Source organism: Triturus cristatus, chromosome 6 (assembly GCF_964204655.1).
Source record: "Triturus cristatus chromosome 6, aTriCri1.1, whole genome shotgun sequence".
In the NCBI taxonomy this organism is placed as follows: domain Eukaryota; kingdom Metazoa; phylum Chordata; class Amphibia; order Caudata; family Salamandridae; genus Triturus; species Triturus cristatus.
In genome coordinates this window covers 1,433,139,525-1,433,166,319 of record NC_140589.1, presented here as the reverse complement: position 1 = coordinate 1,433,166,319, position 26,795 = coordinate 1,433,139,525, and the positions used below count along the sequence as shown (strand labels likewise).

The 26,795-nt window shown below is 46.9% G+C and overlaps 1 protein-coding gene and 1 long non-coding RNA gene across 4 annotated transcripts in view; one reads left to right on the top strand and one right to left on the bottom strand.

The window, feature by feature from the left end:
* The window catches only part of LOC146821500 (uncharacterized), a 223,604-nt gene extending 208,645 nt beyond the window's left edge, over positions 1-14,959 (top strand). The window contains exon 3 of the long non-coding RNA XR_014963179.1: positions 14,837-14,959. This is a non-coding gene — a long non-coding RNA (uncharacterized LOC146821500). The remainder of the gene's footprint in view (positions 1-14,836) is intronic.
* The window catches only part of MTHFD1L (methylenetetrahydrofolate dehydrogenase (NADP+ dependent) 1 like), a 1,409,858-nt gene that overhangs the window by 917,432 nt on the left and 465,631 nt on the right, over positions 1-26,795 (bottom strand). For all 3 annotated transcript variants that reach the window (XM_085612491.1, XM_085612490.1, XM_085612492.1), the window contains exons 13-14: positions 18,526-18,572; positions 16,765-16,872 (exon numbers count right to left, since the gene is read on the bottom strand). In XM_085612491.1, the coding sequence (XP_085468617.1) occupies positions 16,765-16,872; positions 18,526-18,572 (155 nt within the window). The remainder of the gene's footprint in view (positions 1-16,764; positions 16,873-18,525; positions 18,573-26,795) is intronic.

Here is a 26,795-nt window from a genome sequence, read left to right as displayed (position 1 = left end):
AGCGCAGCTTCTGAGGTACCCTCGAAGTTGTGCACCGGGGATTGAGAAGCCCCAACCCCAAGCACCATCTGCACCGAAGACCAGCCCCCCACACTCCACGAGTCCTGCGTGGGGCCCTTCAGCATTTTCCTGCTTGCCGCGTCTGTCCGGTTGCTTGCCCGCTGGCTAGTGGCCTCTGTGACGACGCTCCCTGAAATCTTCTGCGCTGGTTTGGCTCCTCCAGACTGGCTCCCGCTTCTCTGCAAAGAAGAAGCACCCCAGACCTTCCTGGTCTGCACCAGAAGCAAGTCCCTTGTTCTTCGTGGGTTCCGCTTGCCAAGGCTTGGTGAGTCCTAGTCCAACTTCGACGCCGCCGACAGCAAGAGCCTTCGTGGGACAGCTCGCCTCCTGGTCGTCCTCGACGCTTCCTGGTCCTCCTGGCTGCAGCGACAAGCTTCACCTTCACCTGCAACTCTTCACGACATCGCCTGGTTCCTTCCTGGTTCCACGTGGTCACTGGCTAGTGACCTTGACTCTGTCCCCTCTGCTTGCAGGTTTCTTCTCTTCTTGATCCCAGCCTTGGGATCCACCGGACACTCTTCACTGACTGCCTGTCAGCATCTTTCTTCAGGCATCCATAGGAGTCGACGACGAAAACGACGCATCTTCACCCCTATGCACCCGCAGCCTGTGGGCTAGGTAACTTGGGTACTCCGGTGCTCATCAGGATAGTGACTATCCTAGTGTCTAGTTTTCAAGTCTCAACTTCCTAGCTACTCCGGAAGTGTCCTAAATCTATCTATTTCTAAACTGTAACATTGCTATTGACTTTTACGCATTACGCGTGAGTGTTTCCACTCTGCACACGAATCCCGTGGGCCTCCCACTTCCTAACTAACGCTAGTGTAGTGTAGCCCCAGCGATTCCCTAGGCCTAGGCCTATTCTATTTCCGTGACAGTGGTTCTTATACCACTTACTTAGTATATGGTTTGCGTGGCCCCTAGGGCCTAACTGTATTACTTACCTGTGTGACTTACTGTATGCATTAATAAGACTGTGTTGTACTTACCTCTAAACTCATAAAGAGTGCTGAGGGTTTGCTTAGAATAAATACACTTTATTTTATATATATATCTGTTGTGGTGTCCTTTCATTTGGTATTCAAGGGATTATATATGGTATCACAGCTGGCTTCACATGCCATTCAGAGTTTAGCCTAAGACTGCTCTTGTCCATGCTACCACTAGGATAGCTGGTCTATAAGGTTGACTTTACAACCAATCACCATAAGGGTATTTGGACTGATATAAGGTGTACACTATAACTAGTGACATCATACATCAGGCCAACTTCTCACATTGGTGAGCAGCGGTTGGGATCTGAGCTTGCTGTTGTAATACCATTGTAATCTTGAGATACTAAATTGAAAGATCACACAGATATTGTCTAGGTACATATAACATAGATTATTATACTTAAGTCCTACTGGACTTTGTAGTTGTAGGTTGAAGGGAATAACACACCCTGACTACAACTACTAGAAAGGTTTAGTAGATACAACTAGTGTAGGTAGGTGCACACACCACACCCTCACTAGATCATGCCTCTGGGAGGAGATCAAGTAGATGCTCTCTCAGGAGGGGCAGGTCTGCAGAAGACCCCCTCTGGGTATGATACCTTAACATTCCAGGAGATGAGACAATTGTGTACCTCCAGAGGAATAAAACAGGGTGCAAACCCTACCCTCCTTCAGTTAAGACAACTCCTAGAGGAGTATGATGCTCAGAGGGCATCACAGGAAGGTGCCCTAGGCACAGAGGAGGGTCTACCCACCACAGAGGAGTCAGATGGGGCTTCAGATGGGGAGGTAGACAGCCAGAGCCAAGTAAGGAGACTTAGCCAGGCTAACTTAAGTTTACATGGGAGTTTGCATGGGGTCCCCCCATACAGACCCACAAGTAGACATTCACAGAGAAACAGGAAGGACAGATCCCCTTCAGGGGAATCCATCCACTCCCATGTCTCTAACATCTCTAATGCTTCCTCTCACAGGGGAATGACTTCACCTGAGAGAAAGGAGCATGCAGCCAGAATGAGGGAGGCTAATCTGAGGATTCAGAGGGAAGAACTTGCCCTTGCCAAAGAAAAGCTTGCTCTGGCTAGAGAACAAAAGTTAAGTGGGTTAGAACCCACTGGTGGCAGCAACATTCCTAGAGATAGAGACAGGCACTATGACAATAGAAACCTGAGCAAGATTGTCCCTCCCTACAAGTGTGGGGATGACATCCACAAATGGATAACTGCTTTGGAGAGAGCTTGCAAAGTACAGCAGGTACCCCAAAGTCAGTGGGCAGCTATCTTGTGGCTCTCCTTCTCTGAGAAAGGAAGAGACAAGCTCCTCACAGTTAGTGATGAGGATGCAGATAATTACACTGTCCTGAAGAGTGCTCTGATTGATGGGTTTGGCCTAACCACTGAACAATACAGGTTGTTGTTCAGGGATACCCAGAAGACACAGACTCAGGACTGGACTGACTTTGTAGATTGTGCCACTAAGGCTCTGGAAGGCTGGCTATTGGGAAGTAAGGTTAAGGACTATTCAGGATTGTATAATTTGATCATGAGAGAACAAATACTTAACAACTGTCAAAACCAGCTATTGCATCAACACCTGATTGATTCTGATCTGACTTCTCCCCAAGAATTGGGAAAGAAGGCAGATAGATGGGTCAGGACTAGAGTTAAGCAGAAAACCCAGAACCAGGGCGGTGATCAGAAAAAGGCAGACCAGAAGGGTAATGAGCAGAAACAAAAAGACCAGAAGTCTTCACCAGGCCCCCAAAAGGCTCAGGGGGAGGGTGGTTCCAAAAAGGATAAGAAGAAAGAAGGCCAAAAGAAACCATGGTGCAACTATTGTAAGTCTACCTCACATTGGTTTAGTGAGTGCACCAAAAAGGATAAGCCCCCAGCCACCATTGCCCCCAAGGCAACTGTACCCCCTAGTTCAGCTGTAAGTGGTGGTTCCCAGCAAAAGGGTGTAGTAGGGTTAACCCTGGGAACTGAGGAGGATTCTGGCCTAGTCAGAGTACCTACTCAGGCTGTCCTGATCTGTGATGGGGACTTAGCTTTGTCCTCTACTGTAGGCCCCAGTAACCTGGGCAAGTACAGACAGACACCTTTTATCAACCAAAGAATGGCTCAGGCCTACAGGGACACTGGGGCTAGTGTCACAATGGTGACACCTGCTTTTGTGGACCCTGGACAGATCATACTAGGTGAGAATTACCTAGTGACCAACGCTAGCAATGCCACTACCTCCCATAGTGTGGCTATTGTTAACTTCTCCTGGGGAGGGGTAACTGGCCTCAAGAAAGTTGTTGTTAGTTCAGACCTTCCTGTAGAGTGTTTACTGGGCAATGATCTTGAAACTTCAGTTTGGTCTGAAGTGGAGTATAGGACCCATGCAGAAATGCTGGGGATAGATGCACATGTCCTTGCTGTGACCAGGTCACAGGCCAAAAAGTGCAACACTGAACAAGTGCTGGATCCTGAAACTATGGACCAGTCACAATCCAAGAGAAAGAGCAGTAGGGTTAAGGCTGTGCCTTCCCCCCTGCCTCAGGTGGTGGATCAGCCCTCCCAGGAGGATGATTCTGAGAGCCCTGAAGGAACTGTCCTAGAAGAACTTGAACCTGATCAGGTTGAGTTTCTTGGGACAGGGGGACCTTCAAGGGCAGATCTGAGGCAGGCTCAATTAGACTGCCCCTCTCTTGAACCCCTCAGACAGCTGGCTGCTGCTGAGGCTGCAGGGAATGCTCAAGGTACCCATAGAGTGTATTGGGATGAAGGGCTACTGTACTCAGAGGCTAGAGACCCCAAGCCTGGTGCATCCAGGAGGTTGGTCATACCACTGAAGTTCAGAGGCTTCCTTCTAACCTTGGCCCATGATATTCCCCTTGCAGGACATTTAGGCCAGAACAAGACTTGGGACAGGCTTGTCCCTCACTTTCACTGGCCCCATATGTCAGAAGATACTAAGGAGTTTTGTCGCTCCTGTGTCACCTGCCAAGCCAGTGGCAAATCAGGTGGCACCACAAAGGCCCCCCTCATACCACTACCTGTGGTGGGGGTCCCCTTTGAAAGAGTGGGCATAGATATTGTAGGACCAATGGACCCACAAACAGCATCTGGGCACAGATTCATACTGGTGATAGTGGACCATGCCACCAGGTACCCAGAAGCAATTCCCCTGAGGACCACAACAGCTCCTGTTGTGGCAAGAGCCCTGCTTGGAGTATTCTCCAGAGTGGGCTTTCCAAAGGAGGTCATTTCTGACAGAGGTGCCAACTTTATGTCAGGATACTTGACTGCAATGTGGAAGGAGTGTGGTGTTAACTATAAGTTCACCACACCCTATCACCCACAGTGCAATGGGCTTGTTGAGAGATTCAACAAGACCCTAAAGGGAATGATAAAAGGATTACCAGACAAGCTTAGGCGAAGATGGGACATCCTTTTACCCTGCCTTCTGTTTGCTTACAGAGAGGTCCCAAAAAGGGGGTTGGCTACAGCCCTTTTGAGCTTTTGGTTGGGCATCCTGTAAGAGGACCCCTGTGTTTGGTGAAGGAAGGATGGGAGAGACCTCTCAGACAACCCAAACTAGACATAGTGGATTATGTACTTGGTCTCCGCTCCAGGATGGCAGAGTATATGAAGAAGGCTTCTAAAAACCTTGAGGCAAGCCAAGAACTCCAAAAAGCTTGGCATGACCAAAAGGCTGTACTGACTGTTTACCAGCCAGGACAGAAAGTGTGGGTGTTGGAGCCAGTGGCCCCAGCAGCACTCCAAGACAAATGGTCTGGACCCCACACTATTGTTGAGAAAAAGGGAGAAGTCACCTACTTGGTGGACCTTGGGACTCCCAGAAGCCCCCACAGGGTGCTTCATGTCAACAGATTGAAGGCATATGTTGACAGGGCAGACATGGGGCTACTCATGGCTACAGATGAGGGGCAGGAGGAAGAGAGTGACCCTCTCCCAGACCTGTTGACTCAGAACCCTGATGATGGCTCAGTTGATGGTGTGGTCTTTTCTGACAGCCTCACTGTCCATCAGCAACAGGACTGCAGACAAGTTCTGCAGGCCTACAGACATATGTTCTCTCTGACCCCAAGTCAGACAAACTGGTGCACCCATGAGGTGGACACTGGTGACAGTCTGCCTGTGAAGAGTAAAATCTACAGGCAACCTGACCATGTCAGGGACAGCATAAAAGTTGAGGTACAAAAGATGTTGGAGCTGGGAGTCATTGAACCTTCAGAGAGCCCTTGGGCTAGTCCTGTAGTCCTTGTGCCAAAACCTCACACCCAAGATGGTAAGAGAGAGATGAGGTTTTGCGTGGATTACAGAGGTCTCAATGCTGTCACTAGGACAGATGCCCACCCAATACCTAGGGCAGATGAGCTCATTGACAGACTGGCAGCTGCTAAGTTTTTGAGCACATTTGACCTAACAGCAGGCTACTGGCAAATCAGACTAGCTGAGAGTGCAAAGGCCAAAACTGCTTTCTCGACCCCAGGAGGACATTATCAATTTGTGGTAATGCCCTTTGGTTTGAAGAATGCACCTGCCACTTTCCAAAGGCTGGTGAATCAAGTCCTTACTGGGTTGGATGATTATTGTGCAGCTTATCTTGATGATATTGCTGTCTTTAGCTCCACCTGGGAGGATCACCTGGTCCACCTGAGGAATGTTTTAGAGGCCCTGCAAAAGGCAGGCCTCACTATCAAGGCCACTAAGTGCCAGATAGGGCAGAGCAAGGTTGTATACCTGGGCCACCTAGTTGGTGGGGGTCAGGTTCAACCACTGGAGAGCAAGATCCAGACCATAAAGGACTGGGCTCCTCCAACTACCCAGACTCAGGTCAGAGCTTTCTTGGGCCTGTCTGGGTACTACAGAAAGTTTGTTAAGAACTATGGGTCCATAGTGACACCACTTAATGACTTGACCTCCAAGAAGATGCCAAAGAAAGTTCAGTGGACAGCAAGCTGTCAAAAAGCATTTGATGACCTGAAGCAGGCCATGTGCAGTGCACCTATTCTGAAAAGTCCAGACTACTCCAAAGAGTTCATTGTCCAGACAGATGCTTCTGAGTTAGGTGTGGGAGCTGTTCTTTCACAACTGAATGTAGATGGTCAAGACCAGCCCATTGCTTTTATAAGTAGAAGGCTGACCCTTAGAGAGAAACGTTGGTCAGCTATTGAGAGGGAGGCCTTTGCTGTGGTTTGGGCCCTGAAGAAGCTGAGGCCATACTTGTTTGGCACTCACTTCAAGATTCAGACAGACCATAAGCCCCTCTTGTGGCTAAATCAGATGAAGGGTGAAAATCCCAAACTTCTTAGGTGGTCCATTTCCCTACAGGGGATGGACTTCACAGTGGAACATAGACCTGGGACTGACCATGCCAATGCAGATGGACTCTCCAGATATTTCCACTTAGAACATGAAGACTCAACTGGTCAAGGTTAGTTTAATGTCCCTAAGTTTGGGGGGGGGTTGTGTAGGAGAGTAGGGTCTGCTTTCTATGTTCACCCCCACTTTTTGCTTTTGCTTTACTGGTTTACGACTTAGATGTGGCTGTGGGCCTGCTAATCAGACCCACAGCCCTGCTGTTCTCTCTCTAAATTACTACTATGTACTTTAGGTGCATAACCCATTTGGATAGGATCACCTTATTGGCCCCTGTACAGTGTACCCTAGGTACCCAGGGCATAGGTGTACCCTAGGCCTACCAGGGGCTGCAGCATGTATTGTGCCACCCCTGGCCTGGCCTTCCATTTTTGACACAACTGGCTGATCACTCAGCTGGGGCAAGGTCGTGTAATCACCCCTTGCTTAGGTGTAGTATTCCTATACCTAACTTACATATAGACACATGTGTACCTATCAGTCACTCCTATGGCAGGCCTTGACAATCCTGGAGGCAGAGTGCTTGGTAACATGTGAGATGGTGCTCTAGCATGAGCTGAGCCTGTCTGCAGCTTTCGGAACCTTGTCCTTATAGCTGTTCTATGATATAGCCTACCATATACTCTTAAAGTGCCTTATAATCTTAGACGGTTATGGTAACTATGGTTGGGCTTTATCAAAACATGTCGTGTAAGGTGTCTAACACTCGGGAATAATACCCCCATGCCATTTCTGGACATGAGAATATTATTCCCCCCTTCTAGAGGGAAAGACATGTTAAAATCATACTTCAACTGTTAGCCTCTAACCAAAGCCTCAGCATCACAAAATGGATGCTGCTGCCACGACACAAGTCTGACCTCCTGCTGCTGGGAGTGATCCCAGCCAGGGAGGCCTGGACAATAGGTTTCCTGCTTGGGGAGGTGCTAGCACCTCCCCAGACAGCCTTTAGTGTATTGGGGCAGGGTGGGCTGAAAGGAATGAGACATGCCTGGGGCACACAAGGTGTTCCTTGCATAGTCCAGTTCAAACCGGCGCTGGGGCACTCCAGCCCCAGCTCTGGCGCGAAACTGGACAAAGGGAAGTGGGTGTAACCACCCCCTCCCAGGTCCCACCCATAAGGCGTGACCTAGCAGGTATCCCAGCCCCCCAGATTAGTATAAGAGTGGGAGTTGGGCCTCAAGACTTTAGATTATCCTGAACCTGCAAAACTGAACAGAAACTCTGGACCTTCGACATTCGACGAAAGAAGAAGACTGAAGAATCTCCCTTGTAGCCAAGGAGTGGCTACCCTGTGCAAACAGGCACCATCAAGTGACTACCCTTTGCTTTGTGAAACGTTCGACGAGGAACCGACTGCAGAGCCCGACCAGAGCCTTGATTTCCAGACTTCTCCGACCCTCATCCACATCTGCAGCAGAGCTGAGATCCGTGGAGGCGACGAGCGACGTGGGACCGGCTACCTGGGAAAAGTGGCTAGTAACTTACAGCGCAGCTTCTGAGGTACCCTCGAAGTTGTGCACCGGGGATTGAGAAGCCCCAACCCCAAGCACCATCTGCACCGAAGACCAGCCCCCCACACTCCACGAGTCCTGCGTGGGGCCCTTCAGCATTTTCCTGCTTGCCGCGTCTGTCCGGTTGCTTGCCCGCTGGCTAGTGGCCTCTGTGACGACGCTCCCTGAAATCTTCTGCGCTGGTTTGGCTCCTCCAGACTGGCTCCCGCTTCTCTGCAAAGAAGAAGCACCCCAGACCTTCCTGGTCTGCACCAGAAGCAAGTCCCTTGTTCTTCGTGGGTTCCGCTTGCCAAGGCTTGGTGAGTCCTAGTCCAACTTCGACGCCGCCGACAGCAAGAGCCTTCGTGGGACAGCTCGCCTCCTGGTCCTGGTCGTCCTCGACGCTTCCTGGTCCTCCTGGCTGCAGCGACAAGCTTCACCTTCACCTGCAACTCTTCACGACATCGCCTGGTTCCTTCCTGGTTCCACGTGGTCACTGGCTAGTGACCTTGACTCTGTCCCCTCTGCTTGCAGGTTTCTTCTCTTCTTGATCCCAGCCTTGGGATCCACCGGACACTCTTCACTGACTGCCTGTCAGCATCTTTCTTCAGGCATCCATAGGAGTCGACGACGAAAACGACGCATCTTCACCCCTATGCACCCGCAGCCTGTGGGCTAGGTAACTTGGGTACTCCGGTGCTCATCAGGATAGTGACTATCCTAGTGTCTAGTTTTCAAGTCTCAACTTCCTAGCTACTCCGGAAGTGTCCTAAATCTATCTATTTCTAAACTGTAACATTGCTATTGACTTTTACGCATTACGCGTGAGTGTTTCCACTCTGCACACGAATCCCGTGGGCCTCCCACTTCCTAACTAACGCTAGTGTAGTGTAGCCCCAGCGATTCCCTAGGCCTAGGCCTATTCTATTTCCGTGACAGTGGTTCTTATACCACTTACTTAGTATATGGTTTGCGTGGCCCCTAGGGCCTAACTGTATTACTTACCTGTGTGACTTACTGTATGCATTAATAAGACTGTGTTGTACTTACCTCTAAACTCATAAAGAGTGCTGAGGGTTTGCTTAGAATAAATACACTTTATTTTATATATATATCTGTTGTGGTGTCCTTTCATTTGGTATTCAAGGGATTATATATGGTATCACAGCTGGCTTCACATGCCATTCAGAGTTTAGCCTAAGACTGCTCTTGTCCATGCTACCACTAGGATAGCTGGTCTATAAGGTTGACTTTACAACCAATCACCATAAGGGTATTTGGACTGATATAAGGTGTACACTATAACTAGTGACATCATACATCAGGCCAACTTCTCACAGTTACAGCACCATGTGGTCTCAGTTTAGTGACCATAATCCTATAAGTTTGACACTGGCGGGTGGTCTTAAGAAAACCCGAACACCTAATGGATGTGCTTGTACCTCTAACATAAGACCTAAAGACCAGGCCCGTAGACTTAAATGGTGCTTGGTAGTGCCGGGGGATTTTCAGGCGAACCTGTTGCATACTGTTGGAAGGGAGATGAACCTCTGCCTAGATGACAACTCGAGGGATAAAGAGGTCCTTATGGCATATACCAAAATTTGTACTCAGGTGGCCTCTGATCTTAAACGCCCTTTTAGGGAACATCAACATAAAGGGGAGAGGTGGTTTGATCGTAATTGTTCAGTTGCCCATCGAAAGTTGCTAGTGGCCCTAAAACAAACCACAAGATAAATGTGCCATAGCAGCTATAAGGAAAAGATATAAACTGGCAATGAATAAACGCAAAAACAAGATCAAACACGAGGCATGGAACGATCTATTGTCTACTGATGTTATTAAAAATAGTGCTAATTTTTGGGAAATTGTTAATAAACCCTTCTTTCAAGAATCTATGGATACTCTCCTTGACTAACATACAGGAGCAGGATTGGCACAACTATTTTAAATCTATATATGGCGATCAGGAGAATCAAGGATCCTCAGGTACCACATTCGAAGTTGAGGCATACACTTTGATGTTCACGGAGTTAGAAGTAGTGGAGGCCGTAACCCAAATGACTAGCAACAAAGCCCCTGGACCAGATGGCGTCCCAGCCGATCTTTTTTTTTTTTTTTTTTTTTTAAAGTTTTTATTGAACAATAATTCGATTACAAGCACGCCAGCCGATCTTTTTAAATCCAATATAATGTTTTGGTCTAAACTGTTGGCCCATGTTTTTAATAAGGCCTGTAAAATAGGTCTACCTAGATCATGGTCTGAGTCAGTCATTGTCCCGATTTTCAAAAAGGGTAATAGAGGGGGCCCAAGCTGCTACAGACCAATATCGCTCATTGATTCTGCCGTAAAGGTGCTTGGAAGGGTGGTACTCCGTAAACTCACATCTTGGCTTAACTGAATCCAATACCCTATCAGATCTGCAATACGGATTCAGGAAAGGAAGAGGCACCACTGATCAGTGCCTTAATCTGCACCTATTAATTGGGAATTACACCATTGCTAAGAAGGGAACTCTACTTGGCGATCATGGACCTTTCCTCAGCCTTTGACCGAGTGAATGGGTCCAAATTATGGGTTATACTCCTCAAGTTAGGTGTGGATAGAAATATTGTTCACTTCCTTGCCGACTTGCATAGGGATCTGACCGCCACAGTGAGGTATGATCAATGGGGGAACTACACCCAGGGAATATGCATCGCTAATGGTGTTAGGCAGGGGTGCATTCTGGCCCCTTACTCTTCACCCTTTATATCAATAACCTGGATCAAGTCTTAGGGGAAGCCAGCAAAGATATTCCGCGTGTGGGGGAGCGATTGATTCCGGCACTCCTATACATGGATGATGCTGCCCTTTTAACGAGAACGGCGGTAGGTCTACAACGTCTTTTAAACTCCTTTTCTGCTTTTATGAAATCCTTGGATCTAAGTGTCAACTTCTCAAAATCTCACACAATGATAATTGGCTCCAAGCCTAAAAGGGTTAAAACTCTCCACTGCGAGGGTAATGTGATTACCAGGGTTACCACTTTCCCTTACCTAGTTGTCTTATTCGGTGATCGAGGTACGTGGATCCCGCAATTACATGCAAAAAGAAATGTATTGGCTAGATCCACATCTGCAGTTCTAGGCTTTGCACGCAGGTTAGGGGCCAAACCAATGCAAGCTCTGCTAAAAATATATGGAGCAAAATGTGCCTCCAACGCAATTTATGGAGCGGATATATGGGGTTTTAGAGAGGCAAGGGAAATTCAAGTAGTTGAGAACCAATGTTTAAGAAACTTGCTATCGGTGCCACAATCCACGCCAACATATATAATCCATCAAGAGACTGGGATAGGCTTTGTGGAGGATTTAATTGTGATAGCACCTCTTTTAAAATGGATTTCAACCTGGTTAAACCCCCGAACTAGAACTGAATCGTGAAGTTATGAGAGATTGTTTGGCTCTAGATCGAGTGAGTAGTATCCCCTGGCTGAGTCATGTCAAAAGGCTGGCAGTGAAACTGGGATGGTCAGAATTATTTAAATCACCAGATAAATTAGTAAAGGGTGATATGCAGTGGGTTTAGAAATCTTACTTATATATGGCTTTTATGGAAAGAGAAGAAAGGGAGCCGGTAAAACCAACGGTACGTGCCCACCAATTGCTAAAAACGTCTTGTGCAATTGAACCTTATCTGAATGTGGTAACTAATTCTAACCACTGTTTTCTTTTGGTAAGATTCAGGCTGAATCAGCTACATTTTCTCCTTGCCGACCCTCCGGGATGGAGAAGGGTGGAGGATTTGAGAGTATTTTCATGTGATAATTTCTCCACCCAGGACACATTGCACTTTATTTTCTTTTGTGAGCATTTTTTGCACATTCGCAAGCGTTTTATCCTCCCAATTCTAAAGGACAAAGGCTTTTTACAAGTAAAACCAGCACTTATGTATTTACAGATGCTGCCCAATGTTTGGGAGATTTTTAGCATAGCGAGTTTCCTTACTGCAGTTAGAATAAGGAGGAAAAAAGTGAGTGATTTTTACGACCTAGTTTACATTAATTAATTTTAACCAATTTGGGTTTTTAAATGTCACATTTTAGATTGTTGGTCCTTGATCATTTAATATTTATAATTAGTGTAATATCTTTGCTGCTAACAAATGTCATATTAATTTAAATTGTGTATAGAATGCTTTTATGGTTTTAATTAACCCAATAAAGTACTTTTGACTGACTGACTGTCAAGGCAGTAATGCTTGGTAAACGTGTGCAGCGAGGCCCACGTAGCTGCTTGACAAATGTCCTGCAAGGGAACGCTGCGTCCCAAGGCAGTAGTGGCTGCAGTTGCCTTGGTAGAATGGGCACACAGTCCCACAGGAGGCTCCTTCTTATCCAAGGACTAACAGGCTTTGATGCACAGAATGACCCACCGAGAGATGGTCAGTTTGTGCACGGCCCGACCTTTTTTGGCGCCCACGTAGCCAACAAAGAGCTGGTCATCCACCCGGAACTGTCGTGTACGCGACAGATAGAACGAGCGCGCATGTTTTGGGTCCAGACGGTGGAGCCTCTTCCTCCCTCGAAGGATGCGGGGGCGGAAAGAAGGTGGGCAAAGAAATGGTCTGCCCGATGTGGAAGGGTGTGTCCACCTTTGGCAAAAAAGGACGGGTCCTTAACACCATCTTGTCCAGATGAACAGAAAGGAAAGGAGGTTTAGAAGAAAGAGCCTGGAGCTCACTCACTCTTCTGGCAGAGGTGATAGCTACCAGGAAAGCCATCTTGAGAGTGAGAAGACGTAAATGACTGTTATGAAGGGGCTCAAAAGGAGTGCACATCAGAAAGGTCAAGACAAGATTCAAGTCCCATTGAGGCATTATAAAAGGCACGGGAGGAAACATGTGCGTAACGCCTTTGAGGAAACGGTTAACAACCGGGTACTTAAAGAGAAGGCTGATCTGGAAGCCGTAGAAAGGTAGAGATATCCGAAAGAGAACCTTTGAGTGCCCCCAGAGCAGAGCCCAGCTGGGCCAAGGATAGTAGGAACAAAAGGACCTCAGAAAGAGGGGCAGAAAGGGGATCCACAGCCTTTGTTGTGCACCATGCCACAAATTTGTTCCACCTGCAGGCGTATACAGTTTTAGTGGAGGGACAGGCTGCGGCAGCAGGGCAGGGACCGAACCGGCGCCGTGTCCCAGTGCGGATCCCAGGTAGGGACAAAATTGTCCGAGAACTGGGGCGGGGCAGAACCAATGGCACCCACTGCGACGCCGGAGGCAGAGCCGAGGGCGGCGCTGGGGCCGGAGCCGGCAGCGTGGGACTCCGGGGCGCCATGGCCGGAGCCAGCAGCACAGGGTCCTGTGGCGTCGGAGCCGCAGACGGCGCGGACAGCTCGACAGGATCCTGACACGGGACCGCGGGGCCCGAGGGCGCACCGGCGGGAGCCCGAGGCCTAAACAGGCGGTCCAAGGTGGCAGGAAATTCTCACACCTGAGCGGGAGTCGCTGACTGACCCAGGTAAGGTGGGTAGGCCGCGGGACTCCCGGGCTCCGAAGGAGCCGCAGGGGCAGAACCCCTGTCCCCCTCGTCCGCATCCGGGGACCGACGGGGGGAAGTCGGAGAGCGACAGCGCTTCTTCGACTTCTTTTTGTGCCATCACTTACCCGAATCAGAGGGTGAAGACTTGGAGCCCGAGGAACGATGATGATGATGGCCCCGCGAGCGTTCCCTGGAGCGGCCCCTGGACCGGGAGCGGCGCGGGGACGAGTGCCGAACTTCAAACAGCTTCCAGCGCCGCTCCCGCAGGGCCTTCGGGACCATGGCCAAACAGTCCAAACAGGCCCAGGAGTCGTGGTCACTCTCCAGGCAGTAGAGACAGACGTCATGGGGGTCCACCACCGACATGTTGCGACTGCAGGCCCCACAAGACTTAAAACCAGGTATCCCTACGTGCACCAGAGTAGACAACAGACAGGAGACAAAAAGTCTCAAAAGGATAGTCAAAAAGTGACTGAGGTACGTGCTCTAACCGGATCTGCGCTTACTGGCACAGAAAAAGGAAGAACTGACGTCAGCGCGCATGTGTGGCGCCTAAGTAGTCTCCGTGACGTTATCTCGGTGCATACGACACCAGCGACGGACGCGGAGCCGCACAACGCCACCTACCGATGCACAGGGGTACTGCTGATAAAGAAAACTTTCCGGATCCAGTCTGACGCCTGGGGATATTCAAAGGTAAGTAATCTATCACTAACGTGTCTCTTTCAGACGTTTGCGTCAGAACCAGAATTCTGAAAAGCTTCTATGTTTGGGATTCTTCGCGGAGAGCTGTAACTCATTGGCCGATGCTTCAAAGCAGGATGGGAAAGCTGTCAGCTTCTTGAACAGCAGTGGGTTTTTTTTGAGGGGGGGGGTGGGGGGGGGGAGGGGTGGAGGTTTTAAAAAAAAAATTAAATGTACCACATGACTTATATATATTCAAACAAAGAAGGTTTAGAAAATGTTTTGTTTCATTTAGTGCACATTTAACATACTAAATAAATATGTTATAAAAATATTTTCTGCACATACTGCTTTTCTAAGAAGATATCCTACTGTTTATGGATATCGGAAACAATTGCAGGACAGAGAAACTACTGCTGATGTACAACTTGGAAATGGGAACATAAGCCAAAATACCAACAGGATCGAATTGAATAAAGAAAGCACTCATCTGGAATGTCTGAGTTGGGCTCAAAGTTTGCTAAGTGATTTGTACAGTTGTCAGAATAAATATGTCAGCCAGAAAATATGAGAAGGGTTTAATGTACCCCATATGACAAATATGCAAGTTTATATTTTTACACTATGCCCAATCGCATAATTCTACATGTGTAAATACAGCTGGCCTATTTCTTTTTTTTTCTTTTCAGAAGTCTTCAGAAAGTGGCAAAAAAGTTTTGGATGGCAACCCTAAACATGTCTAGCAAATATGTTTCAACAAAATGAAGGAAGTGGCACCTACCTTGTGACATAAAATGAGGGTCCTGAGGAAAACTCACAAAAATGCCCTGGCCAGGAACTAAACGCCTCAGTATACCAGACACCGCTATAGCATTCGGAGCAGGATAATGTAGCCTGAGAGCTACTTTAGTAAAGAAAAGGAAATTTTATACAAAGGAGTCTCTGTGGCAGATGCTAATAAATAAATAACCCATTGTTTACCCCACTGCTTCCCATTCAAAACCAAAGCTGATGGTATTTGGCATGTTTGTCTTGTTGCAAAGAGGCTGTTCTGGATATTACAGGAGCTGAAGATCCATTTTGTCATTGTGGGCTTCACAGTGTAGTTCAGATGATATTCAACTGGGGCAGGCTATCAAGTCTGCCTTCAGATATGTTCTTACTCATTTTCAATATATGAAAAGAAATAGGATGCTAATAGATACCTCGCAATCATTAATCACTTGTGTCAGCAATCTCAAGGCTATTATCTGTGTATTGTGCATGGTATGTTTTTTCTCCGCTCGTGTGGTACGGTGGATAGTGTCATCATCGGGTCGTAATCACTTGAGGGTTCGGTTCTCCAAGTGAGTAACCAACCTCTACCAGGAGGGAGACTGTCTGGGTGGTCGCAGTCGTGAAAAGTGACTAGTGATTCAAAATATCTCCTTTTCCTGTTATATCCTTGACACGCTGGATTGCTGACACAAGTGATTAATTCCTCAACGATTGCAAGATTATTCATGTAGGAAGCCGAATGAATCTCTGCTCATCTCTCTCATATTTTCTTGATAATAGATACCTGCCACACTACTCCGAAGAGTTCATTGGGGGTTGTTGAAGTATACAAGACCTACATTCTCACAGAGGGTGTAGGGAACAATATCAATGTCAGGAACACCGCAATCTGCTCAGATCCACATGCTTTTTACATCCTCTAATCTTATGCTATGGAGAGATCAACTTGGTGTGGCTCACTGGTCAAACTCTGATAAGTGGTTTGAAACACTGAAGGTAAAGCACCTTGGGAATTTCGGCGAGGTAGAGCCAAAAATAGAATACAGTAGTGATATGATTTATGCTGTCCTAAGAACAGGACTTCTTCCTATGTTACTGCAAGGAGGGCAGGGTTTTAATGTCATTCTCAACCGGACCTGAGAAGATACACAGACTACTATTAGCCTAAGGCTTTACATGGAACATGGAGACAGAGTAACTAGATGTATTAAGAGGAAAACCTATACTTCCATTAATTGGCCAGTCTGATGTTCGGAGGAGGAGGGAGAGTTAAGTAAAGTGGATTGTACGTTGTTTCAGAATGTAGTGAGGCACACATGAAAGGACACTGTGCCCGGAAGCGGGGAGAGAGCTGTGAAAACTTCTCTCCTGAGCAGAGTGGCACTACGCTCACAGACGAGCCAGGACTGGAGTATGGGGCAATATGGCAACGCCAGCCAGAAGGGCTGATCTGCCACAGCAGTGTGTGGGCTAGTTTTATGGTCTGTTGAGACTGTTTTTAAATTGTTTTTATTGCGATTACTTATTACTACAAACATTGACTGCAGCAAGAAGAAACAAACGAAGTTTCCCCATAAATTACACAACACCTTTATTGAATCTTTTACAAGTTCAAAAGTGCCCCAATTTGTAAATGTCGCACACTTTGTTTTTTGCTACTGGATTTGCTAATGGAGTCCATGTTTATTTTAGTGCCAGGGCCTATTTGCTGCCCCAGTCCAACCCAGCCCACAGACTGGGAATGGGAGACAGGGGGCAGAAGAAAACTTAAGCACCACACTAAACAGCAAGCGAAAACATACATCCATGTCAAAAGATGCAGTGAAATGGTGATTCCTACCTTATCTGATTGAGTGTTTTCATGCAAAATACGAGCATCAATGGCAGCGGCAAGAAGATTATTTGCAGCAGTGATGGCATGAATGTCCCCAGTCAAGTGAAGGTTAAACTATGGAATGAGAAAAAGTCAGAATTACTTACTGCTAGGCTGGTGACTTCAGCAAGTAGCAATATTCTCACTCACTCCACCTTTCCCTCACCCTATTTAACATATACTGAATTGGGAGTGACTCTAGGTTTCACTTGCCTTAAACAATTACAGCCTAGTTTGGCCTTTGCACCTTACCCTTGGAACATCACCAATCTGTCCAATCCAGGTGACTTCAGTCAAAGACAATTACCTGACCCCGAAATACCACCTACTGAGACATTCTATTTCTATTTATGTAACACAAGCTCCTTTTGCATCTATGCTATCTTTAGCACTGAGCACTTTGATTCTCACTCAATCACTTACCTTGTCATCCTTAAAGTGGATACTCATCCCTAACAAAACTCACCCTGCTCAATCTCAGCCACTCCCACTGACTGTGAAGGAACCTTGTCGAGCCGCATCCGCTCACCATGGCTATAAACCTGCACACACGGGACTGCCCAGAGGAGCTTCATCCACCATACTGTTCCAGGCTTATGTCGAACCCAAAACCACTCACCCACACTAACCCTCTGACTATATCCTACTTCTCATGTTTAACATATTACCTCTTCAATTTTTCCTACAACACCCCATTACCCATGTCTTCACTCCTATTTACAGGCACACGTTGTTACCAAATCATTTGGCCTATTAACTAGACTTTGGATCTAGCCATTAACGCGCCTGTCTGTCTTTGAGGCATTGTCTATTTTGGACAATCATCCTCACACCTGTTCTGTAAAAACACTTCACAGGATGTGAGCGCCAAGACTGATAATCTTTTAGGTGAGGGTGTTCTTACTCATTTTTTTGGGATAAGACTGATAAGTATTAGGCTTTTCCATCTTCCATTTAGTTTAGACAAGGTGGAGGCTGTAATGTACCAGCAAGCGCCAGTGACACTAGTGGTGGTAGTCATAAGTGCACCACGCCAGCCATGTCTTAATATGAACTAGAACATCACTATCTCAAGATGAAGCAGTCATCATCTCCCAATAAATCAACTCACCTTCTAAATCTTTGACCATACCATTTTAGTGTATATGGAGACAGAAAACAACACTGAAGCCTGCCACCGGACAGAGAGCAGAATCTCAGGGGGCGAAAACATCCCGCCTCAATTTATACCTTTTTTAAACAGCTAGAGCTGTTCCAGTTTCCTTCTTGGATTTATCAGTAATGTGGTTAATTATTAAACTAAAGGCAGTCTTTTTATGCATTATTAGACAATAAGCCATCCAAATGGTTAAAGTCGACTTGGCTTTCACACATATTACTTGTATAATATTTTCCAAGATATCGGACTAGGTTAATAGGACACGAATGGCCCTCCAGGCTATTACTCTTTTCGGCACACACTCTGAAGTTGGAGAGGGGGTCACAGGTTACATCTATCTAACATTTAATCTAAGTATATTCTATGGAATGATGAGGCAGGCATTTTATTTGCAAGAGAGCACTTCATTATTCCTTCAGAATTGTAGTACGTTTTCACTAGCCTATGATTTAAGCTACAAACATTTGTTTATAAATGCACTTAAATCTCAAACGTTTGCTCTTATTTTGCCGTCAACAGAAGACCTGTAAAATTTTAGACAGCAAACTTAATATGGCATGGATTGTTACCTCTTCCATAGGAATAACCTGAGCATATCCACCGCCTGCTGCTCCACCTGTGGAATTAAATCAGATCAGGGTCAGCTTTGTGTCACCTGAAAAAGTTGATGCAAAATAAGTAAAAAACAATTTCATCTTATCTTGATACAATTTAAAAATGCATACCAAGCCAGTTCAGACTCTCACCACACAACTTGTGCTTTGTTTAATTATGCACACAATTGAAAAGGAACATCAGATGTAGCCTACTGCTTCTCCACCATCAAGAAAGTTATGATACAGTATTCTAGAGACAATCCTGCATAGGTCCATTAAAAAAAATGTTCACATTACTGCTGTGTATGCCTGAAAACTGCAGAGAATAATGCTCTCTGCTTTAGAATGAGATAGACTAAAATAAAAGAAAGCATGACCAAGAAATAGGGCAAAAAGATCCACAATGAGAATAAAATATTTGCCACTAAGGAAACACTTGAATCCATGGTCTGACAATTTGGTAAAGATCACTAGTAAAAGTTTGGAATTACAATCAAAAGTATCCGTGGTCAAGTGTCAAAAAGGCAAATCAACACAAAAAAAAAACTACCAAAAAAAACCCACAATGACAACAAAAGGGGGATTAAAAACTCCTGAACCATACTATTATTTGGGTATGTAACACTTGCTATGCAGTTTTTACAATGTGGGATGCGGGTCTGTACAATACAGGTAAGTACCATGCAGGCCATTTTTAGCCGTTTATTGCAGTACTTTACCACGTTGGTAATTTCTTCTTTTTTTGGGGGTTAATGACATTTTTTAAGCTTTTTTTCCAATTGGTATTTAAAGGGTAAAGGAATAGTTTTTTTTAGGGTACAGGGGCGAGCAGAGGGAAACAGTTTTTTTAAGGCTCAGGGATGGGTAGAGGTAAAGAGGTAAAGTTTTTAGGACTCAAGGACGGGAAAAGTTATGGTGTTAAGGGACTTTTAGAGTCCTGGTGGGTAATGGTGGCAAGAGGTTTTTAGGGTTCAGTGGCGGGTAAGGGGTTTGAAGGTTTAGGGACAGATAGCAATATAGGAAAAAAACTTTTTTTGTAAATAAAAGAGGCTTAGGCTTTCAATATCAAACAAAAAAGGGGGTTGGGTGGCTACCCCATACACAAAGGGGGTTTGGAGGGTCCTCCCAATATCTATATATACACACACACATATATAAAATATGTACAGAAACATACATGTTTATGTATATACATACACACATACATCTCCATATATATACATATATACACACACACAAACATATATATACACACATACACATACATATACACACATATACACACATATATACACACACATACATACACATATATACATACATACATACACACACACATACATACATACACACACACATATATATATATATATATATATACACACACACACACACATATATGAGTTGTTACAATGCATAACGTGTTGTAAAAAATCACTGTGTGAAACGCATTGTAAACATCCAGGGTTAAAGGTGTACTTTGGAAACGACATGCGCTGTAACAACTGATATTCATCATTTTGTCCAGGAAGGGTGGTTAGTCAGCACAGACCCTATACAGACTAATAACTCAACATGATCATCAATCCTCAACGTGAGGATGACCAAATACCTATTTTAGCTGGACGCTGATTTTTCAAGTCCTAAGGTTCTATAAATACATCTGCACTTTCCAGAAACTGAACCAACTGGATGAACACACCTGTTCAAAATGATATGGAAAACAAAGGTGAAGACAGGAAAATGTGTCAGTTTCAGAGTTATTTGAAAAAGTACTGTCCCAATTTGACCCAACCTCTGAGGGCAGAGTGCCTTTATACATTCTAAATGGTCCAATATTTAAGATTTTATGAAGTTTTAATTCATGTTTTATTGTCAAGTCAGATCAAGAAGTCCATTACATAGCCTGTGCTCATTTGAAAGCACATGCCTTCCAGTTTGATCACATGACCTGTTTTCACGGACACACCCGCTCATGGGTAAACAATAAAAAGTTACAAACACTAAATATCAGATTGCAAGTAAATTCACACCATATTATCAGTCTGTCTCGCAATAAACTGTCCCACATAGTACAAGTTCAGGCTAGCAGAAGTAATTCATGCACGTTTTTAGGTCTCACCTAGCGACGCAGTGCATGTGCGCTGTCGGCCTTGGCGGGATCTATTGTTGTCGGTTTCTTGGCCGAAGGGGGACAGGACATGTGCGCGCCTGGACGGGCGATGTGCACGTGCACGGCTCGCGTCGTTTGAACACAACCCTCCTGCCATGCGCTTTCACAGCGACAGCTTGTGTTTTTCTCCCACAGCAGTCACATGGCACGCTGTCTTGCACAGGAAGGTTCGTGAATCCCGCAAATAGGCTCAAGAAAAGCAGTCCTTCGGAGTCCGGCTTCGTTACATGCGACTTCTTTCCATCGAGCAATGAACAACAAAAACCTTTCAGCGAGTTGATAAATACCACGAAACGTGCTATGTTTTTATAGGATTGGATTGTGGAGGTTTAGACTTTTTTCGAGCCACTATTTATAATTATCGACATTTGACCCCCTCCATCAATTAATGCAGTACTAAGTACTCAATATGTCTAGACCTCAGCTGACCCTGCTAGGCACTTTCCCAGCTAGCTTGTCCCAGATCTAGAAGTCCTGGCAGGATAGGAAGCGAAAACCTGGTTCTACCTTCTGGAGTCTGCGTTTATGCACTGTATAGGAGCAGATCTGCCTGGTTCTACCTTCGGGATTCTGCGTTTATGCACCTTAGATCTCGCAAACCAGCTCTGCTCGTTTTCCGGACTCTAGCCTCCAATGCACGGTGAGCAAAGAAGATGTGTACCAATTCTTTTGTTCCCCAGCAGCCAAGGGGTTCTTAATGAGACTTTGGCCATGTGCTCGCCTTTGCTTTGAAGATCATTATTACTCTCCAGAATAGAAGCTACTTCCGTAGTGCATGTTTTGCCTCATATGTTGCCCTTTTTTGGAGGACCGCTTCCTAATGCTCCCCAGGGCTGTGACAGATGTTCTGCTGTTTCTTTCCACTCCCCGTGTATGGAGCAAATGGAAGCGGTGAGTGAGAAAGTTGTGTGGAGACTTTCCTAGAATCTGACACTCTGATTGGTCCAAGGCAGCCATATAGACAAACCCTTGCTGCTAGAGTGGTGAGGCACCGGTCCAAAGTCAAATACGCAAGGTGTATCTTATGTCAAGCCAAATGACTAAGTACAGGGGCCAGAACCCACAGTCAGTTTCATAGAAATTTTTACTGTTTTGGCTTTATTCTATTAAAAATGCTCAATGTTTAAGTCGCGATGCGGATGTTGCAAGTAGTTCATGCCCTGTTGCTCGTTCATCGTTGGTTGTCTTTTAGGCCAAAAGAAGGGCGCGTTGTTAGAAGCACAATGTTCAATTTGGTTTGTAAAACCTTAAGAACCCTAGGGGTGGGAAAAGGATGACAAGTTGCCTTTGTCTTGTGCTATGCTAGAGGAGGCTGAATTGCTCCAGCTTATTTCCCCCCCCCCCCCACCTACGAGAAGCTTCCCGAGCAGCAAGTAAGACCAGAAGAATTAGCCTGGCTGGGCAGCTGTATGAAGACTGCTGCTGATGGGCAGAGAGGCAGTCTTTCTGTCCATAGCGCCGCCTTTGCCTGGAGTGTGAGATTCCAGCTCATACTAACGCAGGTTTCACAATACACACCTCTACGGGCACTGGGACCGAAGTTCAGGATGCATGGCTTAATACCACCCCCAGTGTGCACAAAGCCGCCTTCCTAAAGACGGACTCTGTTTTTTCACAGAGAATCTGTTCTTTGGGATGAATGCAACTGGCATTCAGCAAATCGTGATTTGCTCTAGAACCATCTTAATGTGACCTACATGTGCGAAACGATTCATCAAGTTTTAAAGTTGATGTTTTTAAGTTATCCTTTCGAATAATGCTTAACAAAGTAACTGATGAAACATAGCACCAAAACGTCAGTGGTCACATGGAGGTAGGCCAGCGAGCTAAGCATGAACCAGCAAGATTCACACATTGTGAATTAGAATTGTACTTCTTTATAGATTTCATATTCTCTGATGAACACAGCAGGGATTTGTGGTTGAAGATACGTGTGAAGAGAATTGAAAGGTGCAACGTAACCAGTCATTCTGAAGTTCTGTTGACTGGTGTTATGACCGGTCTGATTCAAATGATGGGAGAGAAGAGGTGTCCTGCAGATTAGTATGTGTAGGTTTTGCAGCTGGCTGAAAAGAACAAAATCTGGACAAAGAATAAAGATTTAAGGTATCTAGAATGGAAAGTTGGAGCGGGGCATTAGCTTCCTTTAAACACCAAGAATAGGAGTTTGTAGCTGACTCAGTGCCTAATGAACTGCTAACCAGATGGGTACCTCAGAGAATGTGTAGTGCACCAGGTATTGCATTGTATTGTAATTGCATTTATATATTACTACCCCTGGCGAAGCGTCAGAGCACTTTTTAAGTTGAAGAGTTTGTGTGGCCAAGTTGGTATCCTTTTGTAATCCTTTAAAGCACTTTGGGTGAGGGGGGGGGGGCAGGGTGTAGTGGTGCTAAATAAGGGATAACCGCTGATAACACAGTTTGACCTCACGGTTTGAACGCTGAGTGCTTATTTGTGTGTGTGTGTGTGAATGTATTTATATATCCACCACAGTGCACAACGTAACTCCTTTTGCACCTGGTTTGTCCTGGTTTGTACAGGCCTGTCCTGTAATTCTTTTTTTAGTTTTTTTTGCGGCAATGGAGAACTACATTTTCTATAAGGGCTAAAATGGAAAACACTTCTTTGTTATACCCCCTACTGTAACTTTTTAGGTCTCGCCTAGCGATGCAGCGCATGTGCTGCACGCTCCTGGCAAGATCCTATTGTCGTCGGTTTGGCTTGGAAGCAAGGGTGGAAGCTCCACCCACGCTTCTTACTGGCGTGCTTGCCAAATCCGTGCTTTCTATTGGAAGGGAAGCATGTTTGGTTCCCTCCCCGTCTTCCTTCGGCGTGCCTGCCCGACAGGGCATGTGCACGCGCCTGCTGTGTGGGTACAACGCTTCAGCACGCTTTCACTTTCTTTACGGCGTTTCAGCAGTGGGTGTAGGTCTGGCGGCCTCATTTCATAATTTGTTCACTGCTAGTAGCAGGACTCCCACACGCACGCGCGCGCGTCTGGTTCAGAAGGATACAAAGTGCCACCTTACTCTCAGCGCTGAAGGCTGCTGGAGATGATGTGCCTGGTGATGTCAGAGCAGAGGTCGGGTGTTCTGGGCCGGCTGGTAGGTTATGATACAGTGTAAGCTTGTTTAAATGACTGGGTTCCTCACTTCAGAGGATCATCGCTGTATACGCGAAGACACTAATTGCTGTGCCGGTGCCCCGTGCTTCCTGGTAAAACGCGATTCCCTACGTGAATTGCGCCTTGCTTTCGATTATGCCCTCTGAACTGTATGATTTCTTGACGCTGAGGAGACGGGCATTTTTAACAGTCTTGTTTCAGAAACAGATGAAAAATTCTCCGAGCCCCAGCGCGCTCCCCCACGTCCCTCCCTCACCCTCCCCGTCTACCCAGGGCGTCTTTCCGATGGAAAAGAAATGTGTGCCTTGTTTATTGTTTTCTTTGCCAGCACATACATTCTATTGCAAGCAGAACAAGCCTGGGAGCGGGTTCTATTTTTTTATGATACGTGAAAAGCACAGGCAGTGCATGCTTCCGTCGCATATAGAGCAGGCAGCATATGTTTAGCAGGCAGTGCAGGTGTAGTAGATGCGATTGCCGCAGCAGTACACGATTCTCTAGCACAGAACATGGTTAGCGCAGGCGGCGGCAAGTCAAGCTTCGCTCACACACAGAGCATATACAGCGCAGCCAGCAGCAGTGCACGTTCCCCACTGCACAGAAAGGGTACTGCTCCTGGTGCAGTTGCCCAAGCCCCACCTACGCAAGCACACGTGAATAGGTCTGCACAAGCGTCCCTCATACACAGAGGTTACATAGAGCATGGAAAGTAGCATGGTAAACATCCCTCACATATGAGCCCTGCATATGCAGCAGTAACTCGCGCTTCTCTTACACAAAGAAAGCACCGAACAGCAATAGTAGCAACATTGCATTTACAAGCCATCCCCACACTCAGCGTAAGTACATCATGGACAACTTAAGTGCAACCTCCCCTAGCTCCCAGGACGTGCTGAGCAGTCAGGGGTAGCTTCCATCACAAGAAGAACAAATACAGCACATAAAGCTCCACTGCAAGCTGCCTCCCATACCAACAGACACACTCTCTTGAAGCAACGACAGCAGCAGCTAGACGAACTAACCTGCATACACTGGAGCAGGTCCTGCACTGTGAGCAGTAACGCAAACTTCTCTCATACACATACAGCAAAGGCAATGCACCAAAGCTTCACACTCAGTAGAAGTTTAGCATACACAACATGAGTGTAGACATCCCTCACACACACTCATCCATCCAGAATTAGTATATAGCCCAGAAGTAGTGAAAGCTTCCCTCATGTGCTGAGAACAGATACAGATGTACGAGTTACTTACCTTCAGTAACGATGTATCTGGTAGAGACGATTCAGGCTGCAGATTCCTTCACGTAGAATTATCCCCAGGCGTGAGACTGGATCCGGAAACGTTTTGCCACAGCATCCCTGCGCGCCGGGGGCGGGGCGACATCACGCGACTCCGCCCAGGCGTCCGCGTACGTGACATCAGCGAGGTCACATAAGACCCACCACGGCGCGCCCACATCAGTTTTCATCAGAGAACTTTCCCTCACCACAACGCGGAACCACCAGATAAACTGTGGGAACAGTGTGCGAAAAGCACACTGGAAAAATTGGAAAGAAACGGTGAGTAACACCACCACCAGGGTAGTGCCACCACCGCAGACCCCAAGGGCAGGGAAAGGAGAAAAACAAGCAGAAACCTGCGCAGCCACCCTGCCCGCACATAGACAACCTCCCATCCCTGTGCCCCAAAGGGAAGAACAGGCATAAAAGTCATGGCACATGTAGGAAGCCCACCCCCCTCATCCTGAGCAAGGAAGGGGACCAGTCCCAAGACAGACAGGAACAACAAACCACCCTGGCACCCCACCCTGGAGGGCAACCACCCACAAGGACAAGACATGACCAGAGGACCCTCAAACCAGAGGATAGCAATGGAAGGAAGGGAGTGGAGGGAGGACAAGGATAGAAGCAAGCCCCCCCCAAACCTGGGGTAGCCAGAGCAGCAGGGCACCGGCGCACTGAAACCCCATCCTCCAAAGAACCAAGGGAGGACTGAACTGCCCCCAGACGGAGCCACCCGTCAAGAACAAGGAAGGCACTCACAGAAAACACAGCCCCCCACCGGGAGGCGAGTACCGAAGACCAACCCAAGGGTCCTCACAGAACAGGGGAGGAAGGGCGGGCCATGAAGGAATCTGCGGCTAGAATCATCTCTATCAGATACATCGTTACTGAAGGTAATTAACTCGTACATCTGATAGAGACCACTAGCCGCAGATTTCTTCGCGTAGAATAGATACCCTAGCAATACCCTCTGGGAAGGAGGATTTGCGAAAGGACCCCACCAGCCAATGCAGAACAGAGGGTCCCACAGGTGACCAGATCTGTGGACCAGGTAGAGCCTCGGCCCTGCCAGGCTAAGGGAACCCCCAGAAGCAGAACCCCACTGACCCCAAGGGGATGTAGGAGGGAAAGAAGGCTGAAGTGGCTCGTACACTCACAGCAGAGGAGCCAAGGGCAAGGGCTGAGACGCCGAAGCACCCCGGTCCCCCACAAGGCAACATAGCTTCAGTCGAATGCCAAGACAGTAAGACGGAAGCAGAAGCATCCTAGAGAGCCCAAGGAAACTAGGGAGAAGGCGAGCCCATTCCAGATGGAGAGCAGCCTACCAGCCAGAACAATGCCGGCAGTCAAGGCCAGAAGCAAGAAGAACAGCTCGAGGCCCCAGGAAGGCAGTAGACAATGCCTGGAAAGGGAGAACACAGGGACATCCCAGACCGCAGAACGGGAGCAGGGAGAGGAGGAGGGGCCCGGGCCACCACCACGAGTGGGCGCGCACACGACCTCAGGAAGCAAAAGCAACCTACGTAAACACCATGGAGGACAGGTACCCGAAGGCGACCAGAACCCTCCAGCAGAGCGCAAGCCATATGACAGCTACCATACCCCACATAGGGCACATGAAGTCCCAAGATATGGGAACCTTCTTTGGAAGAACTTC